Below are 13,114 nucleotides of genomic sequence, written 5' to 3' on the forward strand. Positions count from 1 at the left end.
CAGGCGGCTCCGGTGGCTGACTACTCTGCTCAGTCTGCACAGTTTCATCTGGGGGACCCTGAACCAGGCCTTCTCCTAGACACTTCACACGTGGCATCATATTTGACCCTCACGGGGGTCTTGTGCAGCAGGAACTGGACCATCATCCCCATTTCACGGATGCGGAGACTGGGGCTCAGAGGTCTGCTCAGGATTACACAGCTAGGGAGTGGCAGTGGGATGGGGTTTGAAGGCAGGTCTCTGGGGGCCTCTGCTTGTAGCCCCGGTGTGACCAGCCCCTTGAACGGCAGTGGTGACGCCTGCCTGGAGCCCTCCCATGGCCCAGCCCCGGCCCCTGCAGCAGCTCTGGGCTCATAGGGCTGTGCTCTGTAAGGTCCTGGCCATGTCCACCCAGTGGACCCTCCAGGCCCGCCCTGAGAGGCTGGAGGGACATAACATCCAGAAACCAGCTGCTCCGAGCCTCTTAGCCCACAGGGATTTAGGTCTGCTTTGGTGAGGGATGATATTTACATTTTTTACAGCCCTACTGGCACAGGTCATACCTTAGGGAGGACAGTGTCCTGGGTGGTCTCTTTTTCCAGGGCTCCTGTAGAAAGCCAGAAATTAGAAAGTCTCCAGAGTGGTGTCCCCTCCCTGCCCACCCCCCCACCCCCGGCCATCTCTAAGCCTTAGTTTTCTCATCTGTGGAATGAAAGGGATACACTAGGTCATGAGTTTTTAAACCTTTTTTAGCATTAAAAATTTTTTCCAGTCTACTCTCTGCACAACTGAAATCATTTAAAAATGTAAATGTGGTGGAGGCGCCAGGCTGGCTCAGTTGGTAGAGCATGCAACTCTTGATTTCAGGGTTGTGAGTTTATGCCCCATGTTTGGTGTAGAGATTATAAATAAATGAACTTTAAAAAACCGTAAATGTGGTTATCTTACTCCCTAGCTTAAAATCCTTCAGTGGCTTTCCCTGCTCTAGGGACAGTGCCTGCCCTCATGAAGCTTAGAGTCTAAGAAGGAAGGACAATATGTACATAAAGGCATTTAAAAATATGGCAAATGATAACAAACACTAGGGAAAACATAAAATAGGATGAGAGGGGAGGAATGCCAGATAGAGCTGTTGTTTTAGAAAGGGTGGTCTGGGTGGCCCCCTGAAAAGGTGATGGCAGGAAACTGAAGGAACTGGGTCATGTGGAAGAGCATGGAGGGAATAGCAAGTGCAAAGGCCCTGAGACAGAGAGTGGGTGCAGCATGAATGGGGACCAGCAAGGAGGCCTGTGTGGTTGGTGCAGGACGAGGGAAGGTAGAGTCAAGGTCAGCAAGTAAAAGGGTTGCGGAGGGGGCAGGTGGGGAGGGACAGATAATGAGGACCTTGTAGGCCTTGTTGAGATTTTAAGCTTTTTATTTAAAAAAGTTTTTTTTTTAAATTTATTCATGAGAGACACACAGAGAGAGGCAGAGACACAGGCAGAGGGAGAGGTAGGCTCCCTGCAGGGAGCCTGACGCAGGACTCGATCCCAGGACCCCGGGATCACAACCTGACCCAAAGGCAGACACTCAACCGCTGAGCCACCCAGGCACCCCTTAATTGTGTTTTAAACGCACTGATGAGGCAGGATACAGTCTTCCCGGGGTTGGAACCCTGGAAGTCTTTTTGGAAATACGGGTTTATAGGCAGTGTAAGAAAAGGCAGGTAGAGAAGAGTCAGAGAAGGAGCCCCAGGTGATATGAAGGGGCAACAGTTTAGATTCTTTTGAATTCTGCTCCAGCCTTTCCAGTTTCAGGCGTATGACAACTCCTCTGAGCTCAGTTTCCTCATCTTTGAAATGGGGATAGTTACCAGTACCTCAGTCTTACATAGACATAAAGGACTATCCTTACCATATGTAAAGCTTTAGCATAAAATAGAAACTCCATAAATAGTAATTATTAGAATCTTTAAAGCATTCCTACCAGGAGACCTGTGGGCATGAGCTGGGGAGAAGGGAAAGCAGAAGGCGAGGAAGCACCGTGGTAATACAGTGGTCTCCCCTTATTGTAGGGGATGTGTTCCAACACCCCCAGTGGATGCTGAAACTGTGAATAGTACAGAACCCTACATACACTATGTGTTTTCCCATATACACATATGTATGATAAAGTTTCATGTATGGATTAGGCACAGTAAGAGATGAACAGCAATAACTAATAATCCAATAGAACAATCGTAACACTATACTGTAATAAAAATTACACGAGTGTGGTATCTCTCTCTCAAAATATCTTCCTGCGTTGTACTCACCCTTGTGATGCTATGAGATGATAAAACGCGCAGTGATGAGAGGAAGTGAGGTGAACGACATAGGCAGCGTGACGTAGCACTAGGCTGCAATGAGAAGACAGGAGCATAGAGATCATTGAAGCAAAAATACAATGTTCGAATAGAGGAATTGGTGGGAAGCAGAGGCAGGAGAGAGAGCTTCTGGGGGCTGAGTCCACTGCCCTGGCCCCAGACTCTGCCACCTTGCTCCATTCTCCACCCCTTGGCACATCCTTCTTTCTTTCTGCTCTGGAACCAAGCTCCTTCCAACCACAGGGCCTTTGCACTAGCTCCTTTTACCTGGACACTCTTTCACTGGCCCTTTATCTCATTCAGTGTTACCCTCTGCCCTTCTCATATTAGGGCCCTTCCTGGGCCCTAAGTGAGATTGGTTTCCCTGATAGAGGCTCTCTTCCCTGTCCTTCCCTCTTGCAGCCTAGATTTCAGCTTGCGAGTATACGTTTTTTAAAAAGAAAGATATTGTTCACATACAATAAAACTCGCCAGATTAAAGTACACGAATGTACAGATTTTAGTATGTTCACAAGGTTGTGCAACCATCATTATTATCTAATTCCAGAACATCTCCATCAACCCTGAGAGAAACGCATCTCTTGGTACTCATTCCCCGTTGGTCCCCTAGCTCCTGGTCACCGCCACTCTACTTTCTATGTCTGTGGATCTGCCCATTCTGGACACTTCGTGTAAGAAGTGTCATATGATACCATATGATAGCTGGCCTCCTGTGTCTGGCTTCTTTCACTTAACATTATGTTCTTCAGGAGCATCCATGTGTCAATACTTCATTCCTTTCTCTGACTCAATACTATTCCATTGTAAGGATAGGCCATATTTTGGTTGATTTACTCATCCGTTGATGGGCATTTGGGTTGTTCCCACTTCTTGGCTATGGTGAACAAGTGTACAAGTTTTCTTACGTGGACATCATGAAGCCTGCATGAGGTCAGAAAGGGGGAAACTAACATCGATAAAACAGTTCTGGGGGCACCTGGGGGGCTCAGTTGGTTAAGCATCTGCCTTCAGCTCAGGTCATAATCTCTGGGGTCCCAGGATCAAGCCCCATGTCTGGCTTCCTGCTCAGCAGGGACTCTGCTTCTCCCTCTCCCTCTGCCTCTCCCCACCGCCTGTGTTTCTCTCTCTCTCTCAAATAAATAAATAAATAACAACCTCAAGAAAAAAACAAAACAATTCTGAAAACCAATGTATCCATTTGGAAAATAGTAAGACAGCTCCTCAAAAGGTAAACACAGAGTTACTGTACGATGCAGCAATTCTACTTCTAGGTAGACAACCCAAATTGAAAATGTGTTTGCGCGAAAGCTTATGCATGCACAGATGATTGTAGCAGCATTATTCAACAAGAGCCAAGAAGCTGGAAGAACTCAAATGGCTGTCAACTGAGGAGTGGATAAACCAAATGTGGTGGATCCATATAACATATAATGGAATATTATCCTGCTATACATACAAAGGAGTGAAAGCGGATTCATACTACATTGTGATCAGACCTTGAAGACAGGGACATCCATTATGGTAGGGGGTGACATCTGTCAGCATTTACCATGGGACGGCTGGAGGGTCCCAGCCAGCAGCCCCAGCACCCATGCCTCCCCTGTCTGGGCTGGATCTCAGGGCAGGGAGGCGGCGGGCCTGCCAGCGAGTAAGTCTGAATCACACCAGGTGTGGCTCTCGGTGGCAGGAGCCTCCTGCCCTGCAGGAGTCTCTGATTTCTGCTTCACAACATGCTGCCTTGGGACTCTAGGCATCCTGTTGGTGCCCAGTGAAGTGCTGGCACCCTGGCCTGACTGGACCTGCAGCTTCCTTAGTGGCCAGGCCAGCAGGCGGCCACCAGACAGCACTTCCCTTCCCGGGCAGTGGGCCCCTCCTGGGTTCAGTGGGTAGGCCGGCAAGGGGCAGGTTCCTAATGGCCCCACGGCCCCTTCTCAAGAGGTGCCAGGCTCAGAGACAGCCTCGCAAGCAGCCCCTCACCTGTCACCGAGAGGGTAGCACACGGCCCTGGACCTGCATTCCGAAGGGTCCACCTCCCCATAAAACTGGCACAGGGCCCGGCGGAGGGGTCACAGGCCATCCGCCGGCCCAGCCCCGCCTCCTGCGGAGGGGTCCCTGGGAATTCTGTGTTTTGTCAAATATTGCTGGGCTGTGGAGTTTTATTTGAAAATAATTTTAATTAGCTGGAAACTAGGAGTCTAATAAATGGAAAACAGAAAACTTTCCAAGGCCACGGCTGGGAAACACTTGCTTTTTTAAAAATTCCGCCTGGCTTCACAGGCCAGCTAAGCACCCTGACACGAGGGCCCGATTGCCAGAGGAATCCACAAGGAAAACAAAGCTTATTTTTAGAGAAATATTTTAAACTCAGTTTCAGCGAGCTCAGGAGTTTTCTTGTCTGTCGAAAATCTTTAATATCTTTCCTTCTATTTCAGAGCTGCCTCTCACCCCAGAGGTCTCAAGAACTCCTATCCGATGAGAGCTATTTCTGTGCAGATGAAAATAAAGGGGTCCCCTCCCCCTCCAACCAGAGAATTCATTGTTTCTAAATATGTCCCTGCAGTCAGGCTCTGGCCGCCGGTCCTTGGCAGGTGCGCCCAGCAGTCAGGTGGGTCTGGGGTCCCCACAGGCCTGGAGGCCTGCCTGCTGCCCTCCCACTCGGCCATGGTCTGCCCACCACCCTGCAGGAAACAGATGACAGCCTGGTCACCATTTCCGGGTTTTGAAAGCAGTTTTTCACTTGAAAGAGGCCTGCTAAAAAGGGCTGCTTTTCCTCTGTAGGTGTTAACACCCTCCCCTCCACACAGACACATCCAGACCCAAACATAGAGCAACACCCTCGGATCCTTCCTCACACCCCACAGACCCACACACCTACCCACAGCCATAGCTACACAGATACAGCCACCCACAGCAAAAGGCACAGCCACACATACCTGCACACTTACGCACATACACCCCGACACACACCCACACAGCAACAGACACACCCAAACCCAGACCCCTACTCACACACAGACCCTGGAACACACACCTGCACACACACCAACACTCTCATACTCTACGGACATATATACACCCCCCCACCCCCCCACATATCGACAGCCCCACATGCCACGACTCCCCTACGACAACAGCACACAGACCCCTGAACACCTGCATACAGAATGATACCCGGGAACATGTGCACACTGCACACCCGGCTAGACATGCAAGGACACAGATACACATACCCCTCCATAGGGACACTCCCCTCCCAGACCTCTGTCCACACACACAGACACACCATTAGGCAGGGAGGGGGGCACAGGGGGGTGGATCCTGGAGGGGCTGTGGGCTTCCTGCTGGGCCCCCTCACCCACCTCCTGCCAGCAGGGCTCCTCCTGGGCAGCCCTGGCCCGGCCCCTCCCTCTTCCTCCCTTCCTCCTGGGCCTGGCCAGCAGTGCGGAACTGGAACTGCCCTGGATGGCCACAGGTCTGCATAACCCCCAGTGCGAACAACAAAAAATAAACATGATTAAGTGGGGGAGCAACAATGAGAGTGGCTTTGGTCCTCTTATGGAAGGGGAGCCTGGCTGTGGCTCAGTCTCCAGGGACTCCTTTGGCTGCCCTAAGTCACCAGCCCAAGGAAAGCTCAGAGACCCAACTTCTGCTTTCAAGACGACTTGGCCAGAGTCACCTCTAGATCTTTGCTCTTGTCACTGCAAGCAAAGCTGGTGTACACCAAGTGCCTGGGGGTGATTCCCTCCAGGTTCAAATGCTCTAGGGTGTCCTCCTCAAACATGTCCAGCCTGAGGGGAGGTCTTCTCAGGAACCCCACCCCCCACAAGCAGATTTTAGTACCCAGCATCCATCTTCTTGCTGGGCCAGACCTGGGGTCAAGAGCTGTGTTTGTCTGTCCTTCCTTCTCTGGGCTCCCCACAAGGCCTGGCCCTTTTATCCAGGTTCCTGAGCAGCCACAGGGCTCCTAATCTCCCCCCACCCCCAAATCCCAGGTCTATTCCCATGGGCAGGTGGGGGGGGCTTTGGCCTTTCATTTTTTTTTAAATTTTTATTTATTTATGATAGTCACACACACACACAGAGAGAGAGAGAGGCAGAGACACAGGCAGAGGGAGAAGCAGGCTCCATGCACCGGGAGCCCGACGGGGGATTCGATCCCGAGTCGCCAGGATCGCGCCCTGGGCCAAAGGCAGGTGCCAAACCCCTGCGCCACCCAGGGATCCCTGGCTTTGGCCTTTCAATCGTTTGTGTGTGTGTGTTGTTGTTTTTCCCTTCTATATACTTAGCAGTAGATTCAGAGTGAGGGGTGGCAAATATGTCCATATGGGCATTCCTTCTCTGAAATAATCTAGAAAGTGGCACATACTACTCAATGGGCTACTCAAAAAAAAAAAAAAAAAAAAACAAAACAAAACAAAAAAACCTTCCTTTTCAAACAGCCAGTGGCAACGCTACTATTAAGACATTCTCAACACCCTCCCATCCTGGGCTCATTTTCACAATTGGCTGCAAAAGAATTTTATCTTGAGTATAACACAGTCTTGGACCCAGTGAGCTTCAGTTCCGCTCCCTGGCCCGTGACAGGAATCCCAGCTTGTCCTTACTTGCAATTTTTACTTCTAGTCCCCTTGGTTTGCAAGGAGACTTTCCTAAGGGTGATCGAGCAATAGTAGAGTTTTGTTTGCTGTTCATTCCAGCCGCTGCAGAAAGACAATGACCTATATACCCTCCATTGATCTGTGGCAAGAGGAAATTTCTGAATGATTCCCCCTCAGCTGGCCATGCTCCACTGGGTCTCAGACACAAAACATCAAATCCTAGCAGTTGGGCTTTCAAACAACCCAATTTTTAAAAATGATGTGGCTTACCCCAACAAGTCTGACATTCCAGCCCATCAAAAGTCCTTGTTTAGAAAAATAAGTTTTGGAATGAGGTGGAAACAAGGCCTTTGAAATGCAGCTTGGCCTAAATAGCAGCGCATTTCAGACTTTTCCTCCCCACTGCACATTCTTTATGGTGAAGAGGACAGGGAGCCCGCAGGGTCTGGCCGGCCAGGCCCTCCTTGGCCTCAGGCTTCCCCTCCCCCAAGGCGAAGCCCTTCGCCAGGGGCCCAGCATCTGGGAGAACTTTGAAACTGTTCCCCAGCCCCTTTGGCAGCCAAGCACCAAAACGCTCCAGTTAACACCAGCGCAATCATCGCTAACGTGAAACAGCTGCCCGGGCCCGGCGGGCTCCAGACCACCCCCCACCCACCCGGCTCAGCTGGGAGACACAGGAGACCCGGCAGAGGGGTACAAGCAGTGGTTGATAGGGCCCAGCTGTTGTAGATAAGAAAACAAACTATTGCTAAATCTTTTACCTACTTTGGAAAAAGTGTCTGAACTGGGGGTTGCTGGGGGAGGGGGAGGCGGGGAGGATGGAGCAGGGAAAAACACGAATTGATTGATGAACCTCATTTTGAAGTATTAAAAGTTGATTGTAGGAAAACAAACAAACAAAAAAAACAACCCACCATACCAAGGTTTTGTTCAATTGTGTGTGAATCGGCAAATTGTGGCCTTTTTTTTTTTTTTTTTTTTAAACTTTTTCTAAGAGGCCTGGGTTGAATTTGCTTTCTGGCCACTTACATACAGTCGCCCGAAGCAGACACTAATCCTTTTGCATAAATAACGTGTGTGCTCATTCCCAGAGGAAGCTGTCCGCATAAACAAACATTACCCAGATATAAGTTTGACCTGTTTTCGTCTTCCTCCCCGGACAAGGACACAACCAGGCAAAGTCCAGGCAAAACCCTGCTTCTCCAGCCTGAGAGGCTGGGTCTAGGCCAATCGGCTCCCCTTCTGCGGCTGAGCCCTCTGGGGGGGGCCCACAGCACCCTCCCTCCTTTCACCACCCTAGCTCTAGCCGGTCCATTCCCTGGGCGTCCCCCCCCCCCAAAAAAAGGACCTTCAGCTGCCACCGCAGACACGTGATCCACTTGGTGACTCACAGGCGGGCCACACCCCTTCAGGCCTTCAGCCAGGTCCTGCCACCAGCCAGTCAGCCAACACGGGGATGCATCTTATTACCAAGGGGAACAGCTAACTAATGCCCTTGACAGTCCAAATAATTATTTTCCTTCAGCTAAAAGAACTTGCTATAAAATACACAGGGGCAGGCCCTTCCGAACCCCGACTGTGCCAAGCTTCCAAAATCTCACCCCCGCCCCCCAGCCCCTCCAAGGCCTGGGCAATGCCTGACAGTGGTGCCAAGCTAATGCTCAAGGTTTCTGGTTTAAAAAACGAATCTTACAGATTAATACCTTTTTTCCCAAAAATTTTATTGGGGGAAACTACAAAACATTTACAGTACAATGTTTACAGTCACAATTTGTAGTGAACTGATTCCCCAAAATATATTACAACTCAAGTTGACTTATCTTGTTACATTCAAAAACCTACTTCTGTCAAAGTAGTCCAGAGTACATACATACAGAGTGCTCCAACTGTACCTACGTACAAACAAACTAAAGCTACTGCTCATTCATCCGCTGTCCAGGAAAGCATTCCTGCCTTTCTACACACGCAAAAAAAAAAAAAAAAAAAAAAAAAAAAAGTACAAGTTTTGGAATTTTCTGTAATGAAACAAGGCATATTCATGTACTACATACCATTTTTTAGCACTAAGAGGTGGCCTCTTCACTTTAGATCTATATAAAAAAAAGTGGTAAATATCTTTTCCTTTTGTGCAGTTGAACCCATCCTACATTCAAATTCTCTCAAGCACTAATAGAAAAATACTTATTTGGTTGAGGAAGATTTAAGGCAAGTTCTGGCCCTTCCAAAGGCACTGTGAGACTAACCCCCCACCCCATTATTGCTACATGTCTTTATACGCAGAGTTATGTCACAGTAGAATTGGTAGAATAAACAAAAGACTTTTTTTTGCTAATTTAAAAAGTTGGAATGAGAAAAGCATGCCACATTGAAGCCTGATTTGCAAAGTATGTGGTCACTTCTTTATAAAGTTGGATGGGCTACAACCATTATACATTCTAAGAAAACTCATATAAGATATTCCTCAAACTACTTCCACAGCATCAGGATAGATTTCTGTAAAGAAATCATGCAATCTTTCAAAATTTACGTAAACAAGGAAAGAAATTAATGAAATAAATATTACATACAATCTCTTAAATTAAGATTTTTTTTACTCATTTACAATAAAATAACCAAGTGAAGTTACAAAAGGCATATATTACTGTGAAAAGAACATACACTCCACATTTTGCCGATTAATAATGGCAATCATAATTTAACATAATAAAAGAATATATATCTATTGCTTTTCATCATACTTGATAAATACAGTATGAACAAAATTTTCAATGTATACTTTTCACAAGATAATAAATAAGTTAAATAGTTTTTTCATATTGAGTTGTGGTGCAGTGGTGCGAATCAACTCAAAACAGCTAAAAATTCAGCAGTTATTCCCCCAACGATTACAAACTAAGCTCTGCCCAAGGCTTCCAGAAAGAGCAGACAAAATGGTTCTAAAATTAAACATCCACTAAGTGGTGGCAATGAAACCAGTAACCAGTAGGAAACTTTGGAATGCAGGTGTTTTTTTTTTTTTTTCCAGACAAAAAAAACTTGGTGTCAAACAAACTAAAACCTAGGGAGCTGAGGACTACAATCAAGGCATATTCCTGGTAGAATGTTGGATTCCAGAAGCTTAGAGGTTTAAGCAAGGTGGTGGCTGGCTGGTTTGTTTACACTGGTCTGAGACAAACGACAATTAGGAACTTCAAGATAAGAGTTCCCACATCTGGACTGTAACTAATGCTTTTCAAGTGAAGATATGGAATGGTGGTTGGTAGCTGCTGGTGCTGGGTTGATTTTATTTTTTTTCCTAAAGTCCCAAACTCCTAGGAGACCTAAAAAAGTTTAAGTGTTTGGTTTTTCTTTTTTCTTTTTTTGTTCTGTTCGCATCACAACTGCCCTGTTGTGAATATTTTTGTTCATCAATACAAAAGTTCGTTGGCTTTGTTTTGCTCAACAAGAATGAAAACTTCGTAATAATAATAAAAATAATAATTAAAAAAAAAAAAAAAGAGAGGAAACCGAAAGGGGGAGGGGTGGGGGCCCCTCCCGGCACACAAGTTCGAGTCCAAGTGCTCGGTGCGGCCCCGCAGTCTGCTGGCGGCCGGTCACCCCCCGCTCCCGGGGGCGGGGGGGGGGGGCTGCGGGCGGCAGGGGCGCCCTCCAACACCCCCGGGGCGGCCCGGCCCGGCCTTCCCTTCCTCCTCCTCCTCCTCCTCCTCCTCCTCGCTGGCGCCCTCTTGCCTCAGTCGTCGGAGATGGACAGGCGGCTGAAGATGGGCAGGCGGCGGCCGGGGTCGAGGCTGGGGGACTCGGAGCCGCTGAGGCTGCCCGAGCTCAGGGAGCCGCTCAGGTAGCTGTCGCGGTCCGACAGCGAGTCCGGGGGGCTCGGGGGCGCGTCGAACACGGGCGACTCGGACAGGCGGCGCGGCAGCTGGAAGCTGAAGGGCGGCGAGGGCGGCGCGGCGGCGCTGGCGGGGAGGGGCGCGCCGGGCGGCGCGGGGGGCGGCGCGGGCGGCCCCAGGCCCTGCTGCTGCTGCTGCTGCTGGCTGCGGTAGTACGCGGCCGCCACCGTGGCGAAGCTGTGCGTCTGGATGGCGAGCGGCGTGATGAGGCTGCTCAGCTCCGGGCCGAAGGCGAAGGCGTTGTTGGCGCACGAGGCGGACGCGCAGGCCGCGCACGGGGCGCCCGGCGCCAGCAGGTCCTCGGCGCCCCCGCTGCCGTACAGCAGCGCCGCCGCGGCCGCGGCCGAGGCCGAGGGGCAGCACGTCGGGGCGCCCGAGGGCGTGGAGGCCGACGAGCAGGACGAAGCGGACGAGGAGCAGGACGAGGCCGAGGAGCAGGAGGGCGGCGGCGGCGGCGTGCGCGACGTGGGGCTGTCGAGCAGCAGCGGCGACTCGAGGCCGCCCGGGGGCTGGTGGTGGCCCGACGGGAAGCCCGAGAAGCTGAGGCTGTGATGGAGCTTGGGCCGCGGCTCGCGGGGGAAGCCCAGGTGCAGCGCGTCCCGCGCGCTGAAGGCGCGCAGGTCCCCGGAGGCGCCCCCCGACGGCGCGGGCCGCCGCTCGTCCGCGTTGTGGATGAAGTGGCAGCGCGGCCCGTAGGGGCAGAAGCCGATGGTGTGGAAGGTGCGGCACAGCTCCGTCTTGTACTTGGGGTGCCGGGTGAGGCTGCGCAGCTCGTGGAAGCCGTGCGCGAACTGGCACTTCTCGCCGTACTTGCACGTGCCGCTCTCCTCGAAGGGCCGGCACAGCTCAGTCTTGTAGCGGGTCGAGTTGATCTGGGAGCCGCCGCCGCCGCCGCCCCCCTTTTGCTGCTGCTGCTGCTGCTGCTGCTGCAGGTGCAAGAGGTGCTGGCTGCGCTCGCCGTTCTCGCTGAACGAGCGGTCCCGAAACTTGTTCTCCTTGTTGAGCAGGGCGGTGCCGCCGCCCCCCGACGGCTCCTTGAGGGTGCCGTAGGAGGCCGGGCCGCCCGCCGCCCCGCTGCCGCAGCTGCCGCCGTTAGCCGCGCCCGGGAACTTGGGCGAGCAGCTGCCGGCGCTGGGCGCGGGGTGGGCGAGCGCGTGCAGGTTGCTGGCCGAGTGCCGTCGGAGAAAGCCCGGCGTGAAGGCCGAGCTCGGGGCGGCGGCCACGGGCGTCCCCACCGCCTTCTTGTCCAGCATGTTCAGATTGAGGTTGGCCAGGGATTTCTCCGTCTGCCAAAAGGAGGGGGGGCGAGGACGGGATGAGATACGCAAAGGGAGGGGAGGGGAGAGTCGGGCCGAGCCGCGGAGGAACTTCAGGCCTCCCGAGTCTTCTTCCTTTCTGCAGGTTTTTCGACTCGGCCGCCACCCTCCACCCGTACACGCGCAAAGTTAAGAAAAAAAAAAAAAAAAAAAAAAAAGCAAACCCATCAGGTTCGCGCGGGGAGGGGCCGACTCCCACCCCGAGCCACGCTCGGTTTCGACCGGGGATCCTCAGCCCGCGGGCCGCCGGCCTGGGCGGCGCAGAGCCCGTCCGGGAAGCCCCGGGCAGCGTGGCCGCGGTCGGCGCCGGAGGAGGCCAGCGGCGGCGGCGGCTCGCTCTGCCCTTCCTCCCCGTCCTCCTCCCCGCCCACACGGCACGAGCACACGCTGCAGCGGCCCCAAAGTCAAGGCGGGGAGGGCTGCCCCCGAAGCCGAGGGCAGCGGCGACGTCTGAACGCCTGCCCGCCTTCCTCCCTCCTCCGCGCTCCCTCGCGTACCTTGCACAAGAAGTCGATGTCGTAGAAGGCGGACAGAAGTGTGGTCGACATGTTCCTGGATCCCGTAATGGTCGGAGCTGCAGGCGGGGAGGTCCGGAGGAGCCCTCGGGGCGGCGCGGCCGGGCTCGAGCCACGACGAATAACGGGTGAGGGGCGGGGGAGGGACCGAAAGTTTGCCGGGGGACGCGACGGCAGGGACGGGGGAGCGGCGCGGACCGTTCTCGGGGCTGCCCGGGAGTGCGGAGTGGGGGGAAAGGAGAGGGAAGCAGGGAGCGCTCCTCCGCGCCCCGGGGTGCCCGGCCCGCCCCCCCCCCGCGCGGAGCCGACGACAGCTCGCGGACTGCTGGAACTCCGCGGCCCGCGAGCGCGCGCCCTATATAGAGCCCGGGAGCGCGGCAGCGGCGGGGCGGGCGTGCCGGGGGAGGGGACGGAACGCTGACCCCGCCGGGGTCTCCAGGCAACGCCGCCCGCCGGCTCGCGGACGTCAAGC

The 13,114-nt window shown here is 52.8% G+C and overlaps 1 protein-coding gene across 1 annotated transcript; it reads right to left on the bottom strand.

Moving 5' to 3' along the window:
* Positions 1 to 8,621: 8,621 nt before the first annotated feature.
* Positions 8,622 to 13,010, bottom strand: ZFP36L2 (ZFP36 ring finger protein like 2). The gene is made up of 2 exons (XM_055328916.1): positions 12,625 to 13,010; positions 8,622 to 12,097 (listed from the first exon to the last, which is right to left on the bottom strand). Exons 1-2 carry the CDS (start codon positions 12,673 to 12,675, stop codon positions 10,652 to 10,654), a joined length of 1,497 nt encoding a protein of 498 aa, XP_055184891.1. The 5' UTR covers positions 12,676 to 13,010; the 3' UTR covers positions 8,622 to 10,651.
* Positions 13,011 to 13,114: the final 104 nt, after the last annotated feature.

Source organism: Nyctereutes procyonoides, unplaced genomic scaffold, assembly GCF_905146905.1.
Source record: "Nyctereutes procyonoides isolate TBG_1078 unplaced genomic scaffold, NYPRO_anot_genome, whole genome shotgun sequence".
Classification (NCBI taxonomy): Eukaryota; Metazoa; Chordata; class Mammalia; order Carnivora; family Canidae; genus Nyctereutes; species Nyctereutes procyonoides.

What these genes read in the sequence shown, in the direction of transcription:
- ZFP36L2 (XM_055328916.1), bottom strand. Translation starts at nt 12,675, where the DNA reads ATGTCGACCACACTTCTGTCCGCCTTCTACGACATCGACTTCTTGTGC. An exon ending in ACATCGACTTCTTGTGCAAG is followed by an intron (nt 12,098 to 12,624) that starts GTACGCGAGGGA and finishes TCCTTTTGGCAG; the next exon opens with ACGGAGAAATCCCTGGCCAA.